The sequence below is a fragment of the Leptonotus elevatus genome, chromosome 5 (assembly GCF_054856555.1).
Source record: "Leptonotus elevatus isolate MCC_2025b chromosome 5, RoL_Lele_1.0, whole genome shotgun sequence".
In the NCBI taxonomy this organism is placed as follows: domain Eukaryota; kingdom Metazoa; phylum Chordata; class Actinopteri; order Syngnathiformes; family Syngnathidae; genus Leptonotus; species Leptonotus elevatus.
In genome coordinates, this window is record NC_141243.1 from 10,718,071 (window position 1) to 10,741,538 (window position 23,468).

Here is a 23,468-nt window from a genome sequence, read left to right on the forward strand (position 1 = left end):
ATTTGCCCAAATGACCTTTAATAATGTTATTATTCATTAATGATTTCGATTTTATGGTATGGGAATACACTGATCATGTTAATGGTGGAGAAATGGTTTCTCACAATAATTAGAAAAATTGATTAAATATTAATTTGCAATACTTTATTTATATAATTTTCTGACAGTGTTTACATTTTCAAATGATCACTTTTAAAGTAAAATCACAACGCCCCGTCACTGGTGACCTACCTGGAGTCTGCGGGCATCACGTTGTTGACCCCTCTTCTATATGATGTTTAAAATAAAATGTATTGTGTTCAATGGAAAAATGGAACAACAAAAGAAGACATTTATTTATTTGCAATGTTGTGATATTTTTTGCTCAAAGTTATCCAACTGTCAGAATCAGATACCCGTCCATGCCTACAAGGCTCACTGTTTGGGAATCACTTAATTTGACCAGTGTTTCCCAAACTTTATTGAGCCAAGATACACATTTTACAGAATAAAAATCTCATGGATCAGCACAAAAAAAACCCTGAAATAATGATGATCTGGTTTTGATTTATTCCCAAATGTGAAATCCAGGCCTGTTAATTGAACACAAAGCTGATATACTTGCAGGGGAGCAATGGCTTATTGTGTTGTATGAGTGGCAACAGGTGGATGCACGGGTTTATTGTAACATTACATTGTTCTGTCACTATATGTTGCTGGCAGATGAACAATATATATTTGTAATGAATGAATAAAAATGTTATTCAAATTTAGTGGAAGTGGCTAATTTGTCACAGCGATGATCTCTCACTCTTGGCACGCTAGTTAGTGAATTACTGCACATAGATCACTATGCTGCCAAATATACAACTTTATATTTTTGCTCAACACAACTGAATTAAATGTAATTGAAGTGCTGTTTTAAAAGAAAAAAATTAATAATCCATTTTGGTTACATGTATTTAAATTTTCTGATTGAAAAAAAAAAATTGGCAGATTCATTTAATTTCGATTAATATTTTTACATATATTTATTTATTATCTCGTACAACATCAATAACACGAATAATAAAAAAAGAACTGTACCTGTGTAATTGAATTAGTGTAGTTAGGGTTTGAGGAGCAGCGTGGGGAGATGTGGGGAAGAGTCGGGAGTGTGGGCGGGAATGTGTGTGTGTATGTGGGGGCGGGGAGGGGGCATAGGCGGGGCCAAGAAACGTTGACCAATGGGAGCGCAGTAAAGCAAAGCCACTCGCTCAGTCGGCATCTCATGCTGCTGGACGCTGCGCGCACTCTCCCGAGGCTCCCAACACACACTCAGACGCATTCGAATACATACACGCACACGCCCGGATACATACAACGAAGAAGAGCCACGCAGGTCACGCGCGTAGGACTCGACGCATTTTGTTTGGCTTTTCTGCGCCTTTTTGGCAAAATGGCTCCTATATGAAGAGGACGCGGCGGGATGCGCACCTAAACAAGTGTCTCCTCTTGACTCAAGCTCCTCAAGCCGGACGCCGAGACAGACCGGAGGAGGTACCGCGCTTTTTCTTTCTTTCTTTTTTTTTTTTTGGTCGCTCGCTTGTCATTTGGATTGATTGATCTGGTCTTCACGCCTCCCCTCCCCTCCCTTACCTTTCGCGAAGTGACAAAAGTTGTGTGGACTACATGGATTTCTGACGTGGCTGTCCCTCTCCCTCGGTCGTTTTGTGCGTGTGACTGACTCGTCCCCGAGCACCCAAGGGTGCGCTCGTCGTCATTCACCTTGTTGACGTACCCCTGAAGATCCAACGCGAAAAGGGGAGGGGGGGACATATATCCTCAGCTCCGAGGGACACACGCCACATTGGACCGGTCCGAACCGAGCTCCCGTTTCGAGCGAGCGTTGTGAATGAGACCCCCCTCACCTGCCACTACATCAACGAGGAGGAATACGTGGCCAACTTTTGCCGTAGTGATGCTGCAAGTGGAAATGATCCTCGCCGTCTGCCTGCTGCTGTGGATGTGTGTTTTTAGCCAGGAGCCCAGTTCCAAAGTGGTGGCAGACCGCTACGCCGTCTTCTGGAACCGGACCAACGCCAAGTAAGTCGCCTCGCCGGCTTCCCCGCTCAGGCTCGCTGAGCTGTCTTAGTCCGGGTTCGGGTGTGGATAACTCTGCAGTGTGGCCACCGTGGTTTGTGTAGTGGACGCTGGACAGTCCAAAGTCTTGGCAATTTTCCGTTTAAACCATGCGAGCAGAACCCGATTTAAATGATCTGCTACAGGCTGAGATGCGCAGCGTATTTGTCTCTGCCTAGATAATAAACGCTACACTAAATCTAATTTATACAAACAATAAGAAAACATCACCAAAAACTTCAATGTTGGACACAATTGGCCTTTTTTCTTCCTTCAAATCTTTTGATGGCAGAAAAGCAATATAATTAGATTATAATTTCTGCTAAGAAATAATAATCAAGAAGTGATATTTTTACTTCAGTTTTCTTTTCAGCAGGTGAGTTAAATACAATATAAAAAAAACAAACACTTTTCTTTCTATTCCATCTTAAATGCAATTAACACAAATGTGTACAAAATAATTTGAGAAACAAAAATCATTTAGATTCTTTTGTAGGGTTACTGTTTATAAACCTTTTTTAATGCGTACGTGGGCTACCAAACTGCGTAAAAGTTCTCAGTACAAAACCACAAACCTGATTTTTTACAGTCCTAACATGGAACCACAAACTTTCATAACTTTTCTCATAACATTTACTGTGTAAAAACAAAACTATAATTTTGCATTTTAGCCTTCTTTTGACACCGGTTGATGGATTAATGCACACATTAATACCACTGCCCGGAATGTAACAATAACTGTGACGGGCCAAAGAACAAAAAAAAGTTTTTCTTAATTCTTAAAACAGCAGTCAGATTGTTCTCAAGTCAGAATGTGAACAACTCGCAGTCTATCCACGGCATGAAGGCACAAGTTAAGAATTTTGTATGAGAGACCTTGACTACTCTTCTATTGTGTGTGCTGCACATATTAGTCAGGCGTTTCCCTTTCTGGGGTCCGACTGAGCAGCTTTGTCCAGTAGAGAGTTGTATTCACTCAAATGCAGAATGGAAATGAATATTTGTTGAGTAAAAAAGAAAAAGAAAAAAAAAAGCATCATCCTACACTATAACTTATAATATGGGACATTTGTCAAAAGATTTCCTGTATTTGCACTTGAAGTTTGGAAAGACGAGGGTCATTTCTAACAGCAGTTTAGTGGTCAAGTTTACAAAGTCCAACGGCGTGTGTAGATCTTGTCGTTGATATCCTTATACTTGACGACGGTTTGCGGTCGCTCAGCCGACCTGCCGTTATTGACTTTATTTTTCTCTCACTATAATTTTGATCTTGATTCCTGCTGTTGATAGACATCCTTTCACGGGACTATATTTTATTTTCTCCCATTTCTTCAGCGAGAAAGTTTTGACTCGACTGGACGCTCTGTTAACTTGATTTTTTCCAGATGTGCTGACAGGTTTTCCCACTTTCAGCTCATAGAACCAAATTGAAGTAAAAGTCGCTAACATGGAGAGGAGGGGAATATGAGAAGTTTACTTCATGTTTTGCTTCTTTTTGATGTGTACAGTCACAGTGTGAAGTTAAGCCCAGCTTTAAGCCTTGACGGTCTTTTAAAGTCTGTGTCTTGCCTCGAGGAAGGAAACGGGTTTAAAAAAAAAAAGAAGTCTTGTAAGGTTGCTAATACCGGTTGGTCCATATGCAATTTCACTTTGTTTGTTGACTTTCGCCTCTCCAAGTAATGTTAACTTCTCCCACAGCAAACTTGTCCTGTTGATCAGGCAACTGAAAAACATCTCGCCCGCCATTTTGTGCGTAATTGGTGAAAACTGCTCTTGCTTTTTGTTCTTGAGCCCATTCCGATCTATTTCGGTGTCAACACTGCGCACGGAAAAGTGATCCCGTCTCTCCGGGAGTCCACTGAGATCCAATCTAATGAAGCGAGGCGTCCTAAATGATGCAGCAGGTGACTTAAAAAGTGTAAAGCTGACATCATTTCAGACTGACTCTTGGAGAAGAAGTCGTTTAGCCGTCATTCATATTTCCAGCCGACAAAACCGCAGTTTCTCCCGGCTGGAAAATTACTAGTTTGAGGGAATTAATCACTCTAAATGTGTTTGGTTTGTCTGAAAATCTCTTTGCTTTCTGATTTATTATGCCCAAGTTGGATGTATCACGTCCTGTGTCATATTATGCTCCAACTTCATTATCAGGCAGAAAGCCGCACAATCTCTACATATTTATATTTCCAATGTGATCACAATTACCTAAAAATTAAAGTATTGGTTTAAAATGTCAGTTCATTAAATAAATCCATGTAAACTAGAATTTCACACCACATTTAAAAAAAGACTGCAACTAAATTGTGATCATTCACAGTGGAACTATTTGTCCAATGTCGATCCAATGCACAGTATTTATAGAGCACATTTAAAACAACATGGTCGACCCAAGTGCTCTACAAATCATTTCGGCCACAGAAAATATGAAACAAAGTAACATTTCAGATGATAAAAACAATTAAACATTATACAAGATAAAGAAAACTCTTACTACCAGTAGCAAATCTCGCAACCTAGGGAACGAAAAGGAAAATAAGTTAGTTTTAAGAAATTATTTAAAAACTGCTCGAGCGGGGGTAAGTCTAACCTGGGCGGGCAGTTGGTTCCACAATTTGGGAGCCTTATGCTTTTTATCCTTGACAAAAATTTGACGCCAGTTTGAATTGAAAAAACCCTGGTGCGTTTGCTTGGCTTCAATCCATCTTTGTCTACCAATTCCAAGACCATTCAATTCAAGACCAAGAACTTGAAAACAACTTTACTAAATTCACTCTTTTATTGAACCACTTCTCGTTCTCTTTTTTTTTTCTTCTTCATTTAGCATTGTGGCCAGTAGAGGAGTGTTTGGAGAAGTCTTAATATACGCGTCCTCACAGGGTTCATTCAGGTTGCAACGTCTTATAAATAAAGGGACATTTCTCTCACGCAGCGTCTGCCCTCTGCGATTCAGCCGGCTGCCTTTGCTTGTGAGTATTTATTCTAATGAGAGGACAGACTAGCGCCCTTTCTTCTGCGACATGTCCCACTAAGCTTTTCTCCCTCGTCGCCTCTCTCTCGGTCTGTATCTCCTTGTTCGGCGCTGCAACATGAATGAATACAATTAGATATTTGGAGAGTCCCTCCGCACGCAATGCTGGACTCTCGGAAGTCAGGATGACTCCGAGAGGTCAAACGACGGGAATGCAGAAAGTTTACAACTCTCCTTGAAGGTGTTATTTATGACAGTTAGCACGTAGACACATTTCGGGCAACTTGTTGCTGCACTGTACTTTTTAAATTGTATAATGTACAAATTAATAATAGTATGTAGTAGGGATGGGCAATATGGCTGAAAAGTATATCAAATTATAAGTATTTCATATCAGTTAATATGGATAATCATTGATTAAAAAAAAATACTATTCAAAATATAGACAGAGAGAAAAAGCGCTGAATTTTGGTAATTTTTTTTAAACAGTATTTAACTTTACAATAGGAGGTCAACACAACTATGAAAAGTCAATAAACTGGTCAATATAAAGATTAAATAAACACCTTTTAAACGTAATGTACTTTAATAAGGCTTGGCGAAATGGCTGAAAATTTTAAAAAGTATTTAAATAATTATTGTTTTTTTTACGATTTAAAATGTGAACATTTTTTAATTGATCAAAGCTTAAAATTTAATAAAATACTATTCAATACTATCTTGGAGTAAAGCTAATTTTTAATATACAATGTTTTTGTGTATATTGAATGTGTAACATTTGCGGAAGACTCTACCTCAACTGTTATGAACGTATACTCTCTTGGTGTGCATGCATTACACTTGACCAACTGTCTTAAGAGGACAACTTTATTTTTTTAGCGGGCTCATTAGTGCCATATGACATCAATGTTTATTTACCTGATTGGGACTTGAGTGGAATGCTGAGGTTTAGAGCTGGCTTACAACAGAGCTAGCACGAAGTGTGTGGGAGTTCGCACGTCTTCAAACGTTTTTTTATGCACTCAAAAAGCATGTCAGTTGTTTTGCATGAAATCAAAGTTTCCACATTTTTATGTAATTTTTTTGCATAAAATTTAAAATGAATCAATTAAGAAAACAACACTACATCACTGCTTAAACAGTTAAACAGATGAATGTAACAATTCAGTGTGAAATGTTGAAAAACGGAGTGCACGGAAGATGGCCACGCGCCAGGTGGCGACATTACAAACTGTGGAAAAATATGTCTGCCAATGATAGGATATTGAATTTGCACCAGAAATGTTATGTTTTCCTCCCGAGCCCATGTAAAAGTAATCATAAATCATATTCGAGTGGTGTTAATAATAAAAACATACTTTTATATTCCATTTTTACAATACTGTACTTTAATTTTTTTATTTTTATAAAACATCCCATTGGATATGTTGCGGTCCTCTGTGAATAAACATTTGTAGTTAAACTCGACGTGTTTTAGGAGAGAAAGCGTACAGTGCATGCAATGTCTAGGGATTTTGGAGGGGGGGAGGGGGGGTCACTGCTTATGTTGTGTGTGTTGCAAGTAGCCAGTGAGTCATGCAGGGCTGGTTTCCTAGATAAATAGACTCATGTCAACTCTCTCCATTGGGCTCCTCGTTACCTGTCGCACAGCAGTAGGGAATGAAATGTTAGTGTGGGCCACGTGGAAAGTGGAAATAAGAAGACTTCTTGCAATATCACTGTTTTACAGCAAATCTGACATTTTAAAAATCAAGTTGACTTAATTGAACTTTGATTGCATGAATGAGTGAGGTTTTGACCATATGCTAATTTGCTGAGATAGCCTGTCCTGAGTATTTTTATTATTATTTTATTTTTTTATTTTTTTAACTCTCTCCTCTGCACTCTTTTCCTCTGTCTGAGGACTTATTAGTTCTCATTAATGACCCCCTGCGCCGTAGTCTTTCTTTCGCCTGCGGGTCCGGCAGCCACCAGCTGAGCTGCGAGGTCCAAAAGTGGAGGCAACACAGAGTGCGAGCAGGAGGAGGAGGCAGAAAAACAAAAACAATGTTTGCGAGCAAGGATGATTTAAATGAGAAATAGTTTTTTTTTTCTCTCGCTTTGGTCAAGGTTTAGATGTCACATTGTGTTTTCTCAACAGACCTGTAAATGCACTTTCCATTTAGATTAGATTTTTTTTTCTATCAAACAAGAAAATGAGGCAGGCAGGCAGCAGTCAATGTGCTTGGCAGAGCAGCTGCTCTTTCGTTGTGTGGCGGCGCAGGAGAGCGAGGACTTTTTGGCCGTGACCCTCGTCGAGCTGCTACACTGCACACTGAAGAAATATTGTTGATCATGCGTGAGACAGGAATATGTAACCCGGTTCAAGTAAAGGCAGCTTAGAAATTTGCCACCAACATTTTGCCTTTGTAATAATGCTCGGTTGTATTCAAATTTGAGTTAGTAAATTAAATTAAATTATATAATTAGCCTAATAGTATAATTTGCAAAGTCATTTTTAAAAGAAGAATCCATGTTTTTTTTTTCCAGACTGATACAGTACAAGAACTCAATTCCTTAGTAGTCACCTAAACTGATACCAAGTTTCGATACCACTAGTATTTTTGATACACGTAATATTTTGATATTTATTTATATATTCACCTGAATTCCTCATTGAATATTGATACAGTATATGCGAATGTAGGAGGTGGATTTTGGAGGGATTTTTGGACGGCATTTAATGGCAGGCGGGCTCCTTTCACTTTCACGTTCCCTCCTCCCTTGACTGGGACCCAGATCTTAATGCCCCGGTTTTTGTTTCCACAGTAATCGCTTCAAGGTCAGATAGAGTGCTGAAACATTGCTATCAGCGGAACAATCTGTCTTGCATTCAACTCTTTTGTAAAGAACTTGGAAGCATTGCTAAGAATTAACTGGCTTAATGACCAAAATAAATATGTTTTACCCCAACTCTTTTTTTTTTTTTTGGGGGTGCTACTAGTCACCCAGTCAAGTTTCTTGCCTGCTTTGCATCGCTCACTGGTTTACGTTACTCTCAAAATATCAATGATGTTCAAAGTGCCGCACAGTTGCTTTACATTTGCTTAACGGCTATCGACGTCAAAAATGTATTTGAACTATTTCTATTTAATTTTTTTTTCACTTTTGTTAACAAGAGTATGAAAACCTAGAAAAAAATTATTGTACATTTAGAACAGATATAATTTTTTTATTAATCCTGAGCTAATTATTGAAGTCATGCAATGAATTTTAATTTAAAAAAAATAATCGCCTGACATGATTTAAAAAAAGAAAAGATTATTATAATTTAGGGGCGTCAGGCGATACATTTTTTAAATTGTAATTAATCACATGACTTCACGAGTTAACGCACGATTAATCACACGTTTTCTATCTGTTCTAAATGTACAATAAAAAATTCTTGATTTTCATCCTCTTGTTAACAAAAGTGGGAACAAATGTTAAACTAATAGAAATAGTTCAAATTAATTTTTGACGTCTATAGCCGTCACTAGCAGTGAATGAGTTAAGGTCGATCTGCTGCTGTGGGTAAAGCCACCTCAAGCGTTATGTTTTGGCTCTGAAGCAGATTTGAAGATCTCCGTTGATAATAGCAAAACATACTTGTCTGGACGGGGATGGACGGAAGGATAAAAAAGTCAGTCATGAGTGTAATTTTGGCCAAACTCCATCCAGATTGTTTTCATTAACAGGATTGCTGCCAGTTCTGATAAGAACCAAAACACCATTCCAGGAATCTCATAGCTGAAAAAGGAAAATGGCGCTGGCGTATGCATGCTGGGGCTCTGTAAGATGGTGGCCTAGAAGCAGCTGTTCCTGCAGTAACGCATGGTTGAGCTATCACCCCTGACCAGAGAGCGGTGCTGCTGAGGGAGCTTCTATAGGACCTCTGCTCTTAACCCCCCTCCACTTCATGTGCGCACTTTTAAATCCATTTGCTGATTTTAACCAGCTCTTTCTGCTATGGGTGATTTGACCTTGTTAAATTCATTTACTGTCTGACTTCCATCGCCTTTACAGGAACCACACCCGCTCGTAAAGGCCAAAAGGACTAATGGATTCCGATATTATTTTTTTATTTTTTTACTTACTATCACCATCCAGCTGGAAAATGTGAGGGGAGCAACAAAGATTGATGTTTTTTTTTTAAGACCAGACTTATTTTCCACAGATAATTCCGGTCATGGTTGGCTGCGTTCGGACCTTTCTGCAGCATTTTCCTTATTTAACTCTGGGTCTGCGGGGGAGTAGTGACTGGATGTTTTTCTAGCTGGACAACAGTGTGGAGAATAGATCCCAGAAGGGAACACATCTCCAGCTCGTGAATAAAGACCTAATTGATGGGTTTCAGCCGGGTTGTAAATGATTCGTGTGCTTATTCGTCTTGACCGGCTGGGAAACAGTCAGGCGGCACGCTTTTATGTGGTCCTTTTAGAAGTTGGACACGACTCTTTGCTGTTTCTCACATCGGGACTTTGAAAGTTGCCAAAAGATAACATTCTAAAATTGAGCATCTTGTCATGAGCACTTTGCCTGCAGGGGAACGAACTGGAAAACATCAGTGTGAATAAGCAAATCAATATTGGTGAAAATAAACCGTCAATAAGCATATGTTTATTGAACACATTTTAGGATTTAAAAATATTGGAGTTAAAAAAAAAATAGACATCTTTGTTGTTACCTTTTCACAAAAAGCACAGGAACCTCCCAGGGTCATCAGCACGTCTTAAAAAGTTAAATAAAAACTTAAACAAGTAAATAGGTCTCTACACTTTCTACAGTAAAGAAAGTTTTCCAAAATGTCAAAATATTAGAAATGTAAATTTTTTACTTATCTTAGTTTTAATTTCAAACAAAAAGTGGCATCTCTTTTAAAGTTAACGTAAAATTTAAATGAATACAGAATAACAAAGTTTTAAATTTTCCTATTAGATTCTTCAAAAAGGCTGATGTCGATTTTCGTCAAAATGCCGACGATAACCGGTCTATCCCTAATTGGCATATTAATTCATTACATTCATATCTTTCAATTCCATAATTAAATAATTGCATTTGTTTTGAGTTAGTTTTAAAATGAGACTTTTTGTGTGTGTAGTAAACGTTTTCTAATAATGGGTGTGCAAAACCTGCTACATTTTTCTTGGCCAATAATAAGCTTGCTGCCTTTGCCTGCTTGAGTAGAGAAAACTACAAGCAGCCAACGTCGCCCCCACCACCTCCATCACCAAAGCTGGGCCGTTCTGCTGAAAGGCAGCCATTGTTCCGCTCTCCCTGTCCACTTTACATGGGCTGAAAGTAATGCATGCACTTTAAATAGAGGCAGAAAAAGGGAGCGAAGAAGGCAGGGGAGCGAGGGAGAATGGTGAAGGGAAACTGAGAGCCGCAGTTGTAGTAAGCTTTGAGGACGAAGGGGAAAAAATAGACGGCGGGACAGGAGTAAAGTCAACGCCAGACATGAGGGGGAGACGCTTGTAGTAGCTGGGGGTGAGGAGGCCAGCTTGAATGGGGAGGGGAGGGGGGGAGAGAGGTGGCAGCTTCCCTCATTTGCAACCAGCCATATCCATCCTCCCTCCGCTTCCATCCTTGTCTGTCCTTGGCAAGATTTAAAGATGCGTGTCTCTGGCTGCCTCCCTCGTGGTGACAGAGGTTGGAGGAGTTTGTGGTGGTGGTGGTGGTCCCTCAGGGGAGGAGACTCGGGTTCCACCACCCAGTGGAGGTGTCATCTTTGTGGTTAGTGACCCCGGGGGTTATTTGCTGCAGAGACGGGATTAAGCCTCCTCAGGTTCAGCTTTGTTTCCTTCGCACATGCCTTATGTTTACTACAGGGAAGGGGGGGGGGGGGGGTGCTGTGGCACGATAGTTGCATCGTGCTTTGCAGCCACTGTGACACATTGTATTGTGCCCTTGCCTTTGCCTCTAAAACGCATATATCACAGCGTGCATAATGTAGCACCTTAATGGCTGGCTGGGCGCCAAAACACTATATATTTCAATAGATCATCTGACGAGACTGACTGGCGCAATAACAGTGAACTGTTTTTGTCCTCAAAAGTGTCTCTGCAAGTGAAGGTCATAAACGGACTTGTTACAGTCATCGTGATGAATAATGCGGCTAATTATGCCTGGTTGTAATTCAAACTGTGTGTGCCTCATCGGGAATGTCTCTCTATTTGTCTTTTCACACCACTTTTTGACATTATATTTTGACTTACTGTGTGTCTTTTTGGTTATATGATGATTGCAGTGTGAGTCTATTTGAACATGCCAACAGGTAATGTGTAAAGACTTTATGCGGTGGAATGGCTAAAATGGACCAGCATATCTCCCCCGCCCCCTTTATATTTTTAATTGTATGTACCCTTTTTGACCCAATTCTCCACACTGTCTTCTTCCTAGAGTGTTTTTCTAGTTTTCCTGTATTGTGAAGTTGTGTGCGTCTGCTGTGTGTGTGATTCATTGTTTATATACAGCGGATGATAGTCAAATTTTTTTTTTTGCGCCCCGAGAGGGAATACGGCTGATCCCCGGAATGTGTGATGAATCCCATTTCCACCCTCTCCTCTCATCTGAGGCCTGCTCTCAATGGTCTGGATATCAACCCTGCATAACTAAATATGACACCCCGATGAACACAAACCAACAACCTCAGACACACACTGACACGCAAACACACTTGCACACACACTGATGTGATGTGGTTCAGGAGGCGCACTTCATTATTTCTTCAGTGATGTGTTCAAGTTGCAAGAGACGTGTTCTTTGTTTTTCTTTTCCTGCTTGTTTATTTTCTCGCCGCGAGTCAGCGAGCATCAAGCTGCAGAGTGCAGCAGCCTTTGAACTGTGCCCTATCCCATGACTGCAGCCCGGGGTATTAACCCCGAGCCACTGAGAGGCTTAAAAAGCCATCAGCTCATTGTCCTGAGACACCCACATAAAAAAACATTCCTCTAAAATCTCCCCCGTTGCACTCTTTTACGTCTTCCCTTCTTTCTTAAGAATGTCTCTCGCCGGCATTCATATTCATCAGTTTTTGGGGCCTAATGAGATAAGTGAGACTTAAGGGGAGTCCCTAAAGTGGCCTACGCCCTCCAAATGAACAGATGTGATGAGTGCTACGCCCTTGGGTGAGTGCATCACCACCTATACACTCTTACATGCTCCGAAGTTGCTCATTTTAATCCTTGCATTTGCATTCTAAACAAATCACCACTTTAGAAGTGCAACGATTAATCAATTAATCGATTGTCAAATTAAGTGATAGTTGTTTTGATACTAGATTCCTTGTTTGACATTGTCCAAATTGGAATTTCAGCCTCCCAACAGTTAATATTCACATATTTCTGTTTCTCCATGACTGCAGACTGATGATGATGATGATGATGATGATGATGATGATGATGATGATGATGTTGTTGTTTTTGCAAACATCTGCTTTGAATTAAAAAAAAAATAAAAAATGATCTTACACACTAAACCTGTAACAGAAGCATCATTCATTTATGTCAGTGCTTTTTATTTACTATCAAATTGAAATAATGTCCTGTTTTAAAAAAAATCAGATTCATTAATTAATCAACAAAATTAGATTAATCTATTATTAAAATAATTGTTAGTTGCAGCACTAAATCACGTTATATAGGACTTTTTCAATGAAAACGCTTCTACAGCTAAGTGTGACTACTGTAATCAGTGGAGACACATTACTCCCAAAAGTCAATTTTCATACTCAAGTTTAACTCAAATTTAAGGTAAGTAAAGCATTTAGATTTTTTGGGGGGGGGGGGTTAGGGCTTTTCACAATTAATGTTATTTTTACACGCCAGTTGTCATGTTTATGTGCCATCTAACTATGTTAAGAGACACGATGCATTTTTCCTTATAGAAAAATGAAAATTATACATAGTCATAATTGTGGTTATGGTGCTAAAAATAAACAGTGTTTTTGACAATTTCCATCGCTCCTTTTGTTCTTATCCTGCGTTCCCGCTCCTCCTCAGCCCCAAGTCCTGTCATGGATCGCTGCAATATAGGCCATTCCCGCTCTTTTGCTCCTCACACCATATTGCCCGCACTCCTGCTTTAAGGATTACTAGCTCTTTAACTTGACTGTCCTTGTCATCGGCTCTGGTGGTCCTGCTGAGGTGACCCAGCATGGCCACTGCCAAGCCCGAGTGTTGTGGCTGCAGCCTAGCTACTTAACGCACATGCCGACTGCCTGCTGTTATGCACCCAATTTGTTCCTGTCCTGCACTTTTTTTTCTTATTCTAAATCATGTTCACTCATATCCGAAATTACTTCAAGCATATGTGCAAAATTAAATGGAGCCAGACACAAAAGACAATTATGAATTGAATATGCTAAAAATTGACTTTAATAAAAAATTTATGAATCTGTATGTATAAAACTGGCTGCAATAATTAAAATAAGAACTATAGCTTTCTTATCTTAATTAAATAATCCGAGTCTCCAATAACCTGCCAATATTTAAAGCCTGTGTACAGCAAAACTACAATGGCAACAGGAGTCTCCCGAGAGTTCAGTTTCACCTGCTGTTCAGTTTTTTTTGGCTGTTGGACATTCCAATCGGGATTATAGTATAGCATGGCAAACGGAAGCACAAATACGTAGGATTGCCGGGGATTTTCTTTTTCTTTTTTTTTTTCTTTCCAACCCCCCAAGTGACTTTGTGCTTGGCCCGGCTGTTTTGCGGTTTTTAAAGCTTTGACCTTGGATCAAATTCTGGAGAAATTAAATGTGATTCTTTAGGGATATCCCCGTTATGTTTTAGAAATAAACATTTTCAAGCCATTAATAATGACAATTTTTTAAATACACAAAATGAATAAATATTAAACATCTTAATAAATAATATAATAATAACATATTTCAAGTATTATGATAACTAATAATAAAAATTAATATACTAATTATAAGTATATCAGTTATTGATGTCCAATGAAAAATGCAAGTTTTTTTTTTTTGCATTGAGTAATAATGAGACTACCTTTAAAAAAATATAAAATTATTTCTGTTCTACCAAAGTTTTTAGTATTTGTCACAGAACAAATCCAACTGTGAACACATAGGATTTTACTTTATTTTTTATTTTTTTATATAATTTATTTCTTACCTTTTTCCATGTGCAAATATTTGTTGTCTTTAAATGACCATTGATAAAATAATTTATTCACCTCCTCCTCACTGCTTGTAAAGTTTCCCCACCCCGTTTTTCCTGCGGTGGCTCTACTCAGGAACACAAAATGCAAAACAGCCTTTCTGCCTCCTGTACCTTTTCATTGGGAAAAACCTGACGATTTGCAGATGTTTCGGCCATACTATTCTTAATGAGGCGCAGGGCTGATGTTGTTATTAGCCTGTGGGAGAAGAGATGCATCCTATTTGTTGTATTGGATTATAGAAGGAATGTTTGTCTTATAGCTGCCTGATGAAATATTCATTGGTGTCCGTGGTGTCTGAGTCGGAGCTGCATTTGCAAACCTTTGCACGCTATTGGTGGAGAATGAAGTCCAGGTAGACATGTTTTGGTAGCTTGTCTGAGTTTGTTGTTTTTACTTGTCGACTTGGATGTAAACATCAAACCAAGAGATTTTCATCAGGTTTCTGGGAAACAAATTGACAGTATTCATTGACCAGGTCTGCAAAAACATAAGAATTCAAGTTATTCACTATACTCACACTCACGTTTTTCTGCCTTCCCTGTATCACTAGTAGGAGGAACATGGCACGGAGGCGGCTGAATTATTCACATTCATAATCGGCCTTTATGTCCTGCCTCCGAGCCGGGCCCCTCTGTTATTTTAGTGCATAATTGATAGTGCTCAGGAGTGGAAAAGTTAGAATAGCAGAAGTAATGCGAAGCGAAAGTGTAGTCAGGCAGCACAAGAAGGCAAGAGGGCGGGGTACTGATGGAGGTGGGCCCCTATAGGAGTTTCTACGCCGAGCTTGTGTCGGCCTTTGCGGGGCTTTAGCGTTTGTAGACCAGCCAGACGAGCAAAGAGTGGTAAGGAGAGGGGGATAAAAGGGGGATAAGATGGGGATGAAAGAGGTGGGAGGGAGACGGGGATCCAGAGTAACGAGGCCTGACGCTGAGCCGGCCTAGAATGTGGTCCGTTTTGCCCCCAAAAGTGGCTGCTTGGGACGCAGCTGTGTGCGAAAATAACATTTAAGCCATCTGAATTTGACGGTGATTGGAAAAGTTTGTCGTTTTATCTGCGCGGTAGACACACAATGGAGTCTTCTCGCTACTTTCTACTTGCTGGTTCGTGCAGGTGAGTGGCATCAATAAAGAGCAACCTTGGAGGAAGAACACTTATTGCCCTTGTGCGCCAAAGTAAAGAGAGGCTAAGTAAGTATAAATCGAGGGAGATGACCTCTTAAATACGCGACAAGACCACAGACACCTATCTTTAACTTTTAAAATGTTCTTTCAAGGTTGATATTTGTTTCCATAAAATAGACTTTATGGGCTAAAGACTTCTGAGATGCCACTTAATGAAAGAACCCATCTAAGGTCGGGCAAGGATTTCTATTACCCCATCTTACTAGAAAATGTTGATGTCAACGAGATTAGAAAGCTAATCAAACTTGATTTTTGATTCAAAAACATTTCAAAATATTTGAAACAATACTAATCCCAATTTCTTTAAAATATTGTAGAAAGTCTTAAAGCAGAGCCCAAATGGAGTGCACCACTTGCAAGCGACCAGCAGAGTCGCTGTTCAAATATTCTCAACAGGAATATCAGCAATGAAAGTTCACCAGCATTTACTTTTCCTTCGAACAGACACGACAGTCATAGAAACCAGAGTTCAGAACATTTAGAGGGAGATTTCCAGTCCTATTGAAAACAATATTTAGAAATTAACTTAAATTATCTAAGCTTTGAAATAATTTTTGCGAATCAATTACCTAATTTGAGGAGCAACTTTCTAATTGTGTGCAGCCTTTTTTTTTTTTGCAGGTAATGCCAGGTAATGCAGCAAGGGTTTTATTAACTCATTTGCTCCCCAAACCGTATAAAAAAACATTCAATTTTAAATATTGCCATGGTCCCCAAAACATATTTATACATTTTTTAACATTTTTTATTATGCTAGCGCATACAGAAGGCTTTGATGCAGCTTCTGACCTGAAGAGGTCGCTTAAAGCAATGATAGTTAATACAAAAAACGACCAGCAGGTGGCAGCAGAGTATAAGAGATCAACTAGGGCCATGTTTCAACAAGCTCTTTTCCCCAGTGTTTTGAACTAGTTTATGAATAGTGATGAAACTTAGCTATATTCTAATGCTAATTGCTGCAAAATGGAAGCAGATACAAATATACTTTTTTTTCCTGATGAAAGAAGAGTCAATTTTTTCTTTTGGTAGGTTCCATGTTTTTATAGCAATAGAATACAATATTCTGTGGGGCTTGCAAAATCTGTCAAATTCCACTAAAACAGCCGGGAGCGAAGGGGGTTGCTTCAGTGAAAATGGCTGTGAGTGAATGAGTTTAACAATAAAAATATGACATTGTAATGAATTAACAATTGGTTTTCTTTTTTTTCTTTTTTTTAAATAGAATTGACAATTTTTATTTTTTAAATTCACATTTTATATAGCACAAGTTAATTCATTTCAGGTTCCGGTTCAGTTTAATAAGTATGATTTGTATCTCAGAGTTCATACGCTTATTAATTTCTCTCCAATTTTGCTCTTCAAAGTTGGATACACTTTTTAACACAGTTCAAGCCAGACATTGGTGAAAAGTGTAATCGATCACCCACGCACGTAACTGAAGTGTTAAACGGGCTAGCCGTGTCAATCTTCGGTTAGTTTAACATTTAGCATGGCTTTTCCATCTTTTCCTGTCATGACTTTGTGATTATGACACTTGACATAAATGTAGTTTATTCGCCACCACACAAGTGATTATAATTGACTTCAGAGTGACTCCGCAACGTGTTGAGGTGCACTAGTAGCCATCTGAAGCTGATGCTACTGAACTACTTCTGCATAAGTAGAAGAGAGCTTCCCCGACTTCCGACTACCCGCAGTAGGTGACATAGCCCAGTGAAGCTTTTTGGGACCCGTTTGGTGGTTCTTCTTCTACTTTCTTTTGATTTTGAGTTTGAGTTTTGTTCTTAAATGAGTATCACAAGATGCAAACTGTGATGCAAAACCACCCATTTCGAGTCTTGTCATCTGATTAAGTTTCTTCGTAGTTGATGAAGTTATGTCAAATGTCCATCCCACGGAAGCTCTTGTAGGATACATAATATTTTTTTTTCCAGTTTAGGTCCCTCTCTGTATAATGACCAGGTTTCACAATGCTTTTGTAAATATGCTGTGTATTTTAAACCCATTACATGTTAGTTAAATGGCCCCTCCTTCCATGAACGTCTCAGGTGAAGCTGTTAACACGGCCCCAGGTGTAGTCTATTTAACACCTCTCTGACCCTCAACAAAGCCCGACTAACTGCCGCTGAGCTCTTTCTTTTGTGTTCCGTAACAAAGCCTTTTAGCTTCTCATAACGGCACAGCCCCGGTAGTGCGAAATGAAACCCGAGATAGGGTCCACCACATCAGACAGTTGGTGGGAACTGTTTAATCCGCTTCTCGAAACCAAACCAACACACAACGGGCGGGGATCATGTTTGGCAAAGTGGCCTGCTTTGATGCGAGGATCGGATGGCGCTGGTCACAGGCAAGTAGAACACAACCATGAATGACTCCTGTCTTTTACAGAGCTGTGGAAGTACATGAGTAGGATAATACAGGGAGTGTGCAGTATAATGCTCCCAGACAAAGACCAAGGGTATCATGTTATGGCCCTTTTATGAGCGTTTCCTGATTTTGGTGATTAAAAACTGCTTTTGCGTCACTAATTACAGAAAGCCATGACTTTTTTTTCGTTGGTGTGTGACTTTTTACCACTACCCAAATACAACAACAAACAAATTGAATGAGAGTGCCATATTTTGTATCCTTGATATGTCATACTGTGTTAAAAAAAAACATGCTTCAAATTCATATATCATTGTTTTCATTTGTTAGGATTTATGACTTTAGTGCAGAAAATCATAACAATGTCAGTGGAACGTTTTAAACGTAATTCGACTGTATTGGTAAATTGTAGACCAAACATTAAAAATCATTTTTCCCATAATGCCAAAGTATTTTGCCAGAATGTCACAATTCCAGATGCACAAGTCAATACCAAGTGGCATTATGGGGAAAATGTAATGTTTTTAGCATTTATCAACATGTTTGAACAAATTTGCAGTATGTTTGAATGACTTTCTCAGTGAACGACATAGCCCAGTCAAAACTGTTTACTCCATGTTGGCAGTTCAACATTTCCTTAGGTAAGTTTTTCAACCTAAAATTTAAAAGTACATTTTGTTCGTACAGTACCACGTTTGGACATGATAATCGTTGAATCAATATTGTTGAATATATTTGTAAAAGCTTATAATTGATTGTTGGTGTATTTTGGTTGGTTGACAGAAGCAGAACTTCTGTTGATTTACTCAACTTTTTTGCTGTCTAAAGAAGCACAACATGTCGTCAGCTATGGAATGCTAAGCAAAATTACATCCACATGATGTGAGACTGGCTAAAAACAGGAGTTCAGGCAGATTATCCGATACCATTAAAATGGTATTTTTGATAAATTGATACAGCCCCATAATCGTTCAACTTGATATAAAGTATATATTTGAAATGGCACTTCTGTGTATTAGAAAATATATGTCACCGTAGTTGCTCCAATATGATCATGAAGCCGGCGACAAACATTAACAGCAATATGTCTCACCAAGTCATAAAAGCAATTTACGAGTGCACTTAAGGCCTATACACCTACCCGAGCTGCCCTATAAAGATGGAGACAGAAGATTGCACCAAACTCCTTCCAATTACACACATTTAAAAGTATTAAATGTGGATCGATAAGCGATAGAGGTCCATTTAATCTCAGATTTGCCCATTCATTTCTAATTAAACTCTCCCTTTCCTTTCAAATTTGCGGCGTTTTACAAGCTCACAATTGATTTATGCTATTGTTCTCTTCCTGCGGGCTAAATGCGGCATTGAGTTGTTTTCCCTGACGAGCACCTCAATAGGTGTTTTTAGCTTCTTCTTTTTTAGGATCCACATTCAACTCTTAAAGCTTTTTCAGGGAGAGAGACCCTGTGAAGACTTTTAATGTGTTTGTTTTATGTTTTGTTTGTAATAGAAGGGATAATTAAGTTTTCAAAATAATTTTAATTAACTGAACACTCAAGTTATCATTACTGCTTGGAAACAATGCAGGCAGCCTTGTGTGAAATACAATTTCGGTCATCCGCTGTTTGGAGTATGCGACTACGCTTAGTTGAGCTCCTATGCTAATTTATTTACAGCGTGGCTCTGCATGCCAATCCTGGTGCGCTATCAGTGCCGGCAGGTATGGATTGTGTCTCACGGCCAAGTTAATCGAGGAAATCCTCCTGCTACGTCTTAAACCTGCATTCTGACCTGCACTAGCATACTTTCAACTTTCAACCTTTTACATGCTGACCAAACCTCACACTCATCACAACGGCCCTCAATTAATACTGTGTGACATAATAGCGTATTACTGTGCCACTAATTACATTGTACAGCAGCTAGATGAGCCGACCGCATTTAATTGCTTTACTTGTTTTTGCATATTTAAACGGAGCCATATTTCAGCTATGCATTAACATAAACAAGCTATGTGCATTCCAAATGTGGTTATTTTCTGTACTGTAATGAACCCTCACATTTAAGGCTAATTTAGTGCAATTAGCAGGCGAGAGTTTAATCAAGAAATGCCATGCAGAAGCCAGCAGATGCCATTTAGTTTAACTACCACCAGCTGATGGATGATTGAGGATAAACTGCTTTTTTTCGGGCTGTACAATTATCTGAACAAGTGTTGTTTATGTGCAATTTTTAAGTCGAGGCAGAGTTAAATAAATGCCATCACAAAACTCAGATTAGCAGCTAAGGGTTTCTGTAAGTGCGCCATGTGTAGGTTAATTGAACGTCTACATCTTCAAAAACACTCAGATCTTAAGAATACCTTTTTGTTTCTTTCTATCTTTTAAAACCCGTTGAGAAAACTATTCTTTATATTGACCTTCCCATTTGATTGTACGTTATTGTATATTTTATGCAAATACTCACGCATATCTGGACTCCAAATAATTCCTCTCCTTCTGGCATTGTTTACTCCGAGTGTTTGGCCTCTTTAATTGGGAATTTTTCCAGTGTTTTACCGTCTCGTAATGATTTTATTGCAGGCTGTTTTATACCAGTGTCCAAACCTGCAGCCCGGGGAAGATTTAGTGTGTTGCTTCTGCTCCGTACTGAGCTTTAATTGGAAGGTCAGGGGGACGTGTTTCAGACTAGCAGGAGATCAGCGCACACCGCCGATGTAAAGGTTATGCAAACCCACCCGCAGACTTGAAGATGTAATTTTCTTATTATTTTAGTAACCCTAAGGATGGTGAATATTGCATGCTTGAATTATGCCTTTAAAGCATCGTTAGTGTCGATTTTATTGCATGCACCCCGTGTGCATCATTTGTATTCTGCCATGAGAGATGCATGTGCTATTTTGAACAGATTAGCAGGTGAAATAGCCATCTTATCACACCAGGAAGATTCTTTCCATCCAGCCCGGCCACTGCGTCTCTCTTAAGAACAGCTGCCTCTTGCTCGTGCGTGGAATGCCAGCAGTTTAACCACACTGGAAGGCTGAGACCTCTGTGTGATTGACGCGCCGCGGGTCCGAGGGGCTCCCTTTCTTCATTTCGTGCCGCCTTTCGCGTCTATCGTCTCATGCTTGCCTGGTCTTGTGCTGTTGATGGGCTTTGGGTTGGAGTGAGGAGGAGTAGTTAAGTAGTTGATGTCTGGCGAACGCTGCCAATGTGTAGGCTAGGTCATGTGGTGAACTCCACAAAGATCTCTCTGCAAGATTCTTGGCACGCAATGTCCTGAATGCTACATGTCGACTGCATTAACACACTGCTTGTCCAAGCGTGCCTTTCCACCAGCCGTAGTTGTGCTACAGTTATCAACAACAGAAGGCAAGGTGAAGGTTCTGCAGGCCAAGAGGCAGAATGTGCTGACCAGAGCATCCAGCAACAAAAGACGAGGGCTGTGTGCTTAGGCGGAGGCTGCAGAGAAAGAAGATATACCATGAACAGACTGGAACACTCCTTGATTTTATTCCTCTTTTCTATCCCCTCTTTCTTCTTTCTAAAGAAAATAGATTTTTTTGCCCTCACCCCCCCCCCACCCCCCAACCCCCCACTCTTTCTTTTATTTAATACCCCTCCACCACTGCTGAGCCCTCACAGCAAGAATCGATACAGTATCTGCATGTATGCTGGGATAAAATACAAGCACACCCAGTAGTTCCACAGTTGTAGTCAGCTAGACATAAATATAGGGTGGGTCAAATATCAATATTGAGATATATTGCGTCGTTATCTCATGGTACGGTATCATTGAACCTATCAATCAATCATCATTCAATGAAAGCGTGGTATATGCCATATTTATTGGTTGGTCCACAACTCACTGCTTGATGAGTTTGTTTTGATGAAAAGTCATTGCCACCGTCAAGACAAAAGCCAATCGATTTTATTTTGTTTTAAACGCCTAGACAACACAAACCGTATCTTTACAATATGTTCCATGTAGCTCCACTAGTCTAAACACGGTATTCTGATTAATATTACATTTATACAATATGAATTAAGTGGGAAATTGACTCATTTTTTATCCAACTGAGGGGGCGGCCATTTTGCCACTTGCTGTGGACTGAAAATGACATCACAGTAACTAAGGGCCAATCACGACTCACCTTGCAAATGTCACATGACAAAACTCACTAAACAGTTGAGCCATGATTGGTTGTTACCCAAGCTCTGAGCAACAGTGATGTCGTCTTCATTCGACAGCAAGTGGCAAAATGGCCGCCCCTTGAGATGGATGAAAATGGGTGGATTTTGCTGCTTAATTCATATTCCACAAGCGCAACAGTAATCAGAATACCGTGTTTAGACTGGAGCGGCTTCATGGAACATATCAGTGTAAAGAAACAGTTTTGGGTTGACTTCCCCTTTCATAAACTAAGTACTGACAAATTTGGATTGGGCAGCTTTGAATGGCTAACAACCAGTCCAGGGTGTACCTCAAGTCAACTAAGATAGACTCCAACACACCTGCAACCCTAATGATGACGAGCACCGTACAAAAAGGATGTATGTGTAAAATGATCATTGGCAAACTATTGTTACAATCTCAAAAAATAAACCAGCCTTCTTTCGTTCTTTCAACCTTTCACTTGTTTTTGTTACACTCTCTCTTTGTCCCCATGCAACTTTTCGGCGCTCCCCTAAAAAAAAAAAAAAAAGTCTATCCAGTCTAACCTCGGCCGCCACCCTTTGTGAATTTAATCAGTTTACTTGTCCATGCGAGCTTGCTCTCATCACAGCAAAGATGTAATGCAGCAAGGTGAGAAAGTTAAGAGATTGAAAATGCATTTACAGTGGCCCTCTTCCCCCTCTTTGCCTCTTCATCCTTGAGATGGCTTGTAATGAGGCTGGGAATGTTCTCATTCTCAATGTGGAGGCTTGGTTGGAGGGTGTGTCAAGATCCCTGTATGGCTATGAATAGGCCTTTACGTTAACATCATCTCTTCAGAGTCTGGTACAAAATCCCACAAAAAGTCTGACGACAGAATCATGCCAAAGAAGACACTATACTCACGTCACAACAAAGCAGTATCATGAGCCTTGTGCTAGGTTAAAAAAATAAAAAGCAGTATCAGTCAAGCTCTATCCCTGATCGCCTGCCCGACTACATTGAGTGGTTGTGTGAAACAGCATGGAGGGTTGTCAGGGCCATTGTGCTGCTCCCTTGCTGGGTTCACTATTTCCTCGTGTTCTCTCTAATGACGAATGACCCGTGTCTCCAGATCAGATGCTGGCAGATGTGCTGGGGGCGGGCTAAAGGAGGCTTTAATTGGGTAAAGTGCTCGCCTAGTTGGCCTGAATTTTGAAGAGGTTATAACAGTCGACGGTAAGAACAAAAGAGCAAAAATACACATTTTTCATGATGTAGAATACAATGAGTTCCTTCCAGAGTGGCGATGAATTCCTTTTACTCAAAGCTAGTGAGGGTCATTTTCAAACACAAATATATAGCCACAAAGCTATATCAATCTTAGGTTCGCACAGCACTCAGCATGGCTTCTCCGTCTTTTCTCGTCGTCCCTTCGTGAGTATGACACTTGTCGAAAATGTAGTTCATTTGCTGCCATGATGATTACTGACTGTGTGACGTAGGAGCGA

The 23,468-nt window shown here is 39.7% G+C and overlaps 1 protein-coding gene across 3 annotated transcripts in view; it reads left to right on the forward strand.

The window, feature by feature from the left end:
* Positions 1-1,246: 1,246 nt before the first annotated feature.
* efna5b (ephrin-A5b) overlaps positions 1,247-23,468 on the forward strand; it is a 100,152-nt gene continuing 77,930 nt past the window's right edge. For 2 of the 3 annotated variants that reach the window (XM_086076697.1, XM_086076699.1), the window contains exon 1: positions 1,247-2,064. In XM_086076697.1, the coding sequence (XP_085932823.1) occupies positions 1,874-2,064 (191 nt within the window). In that variant the 5' untranslated portion in view covers positions 1,247-1,873. The remainder of the gene's footprint in view (positions 2,065-23,468) is intronic. The other variant, XM_086076698.1, reaches the window with a different exon arrangement.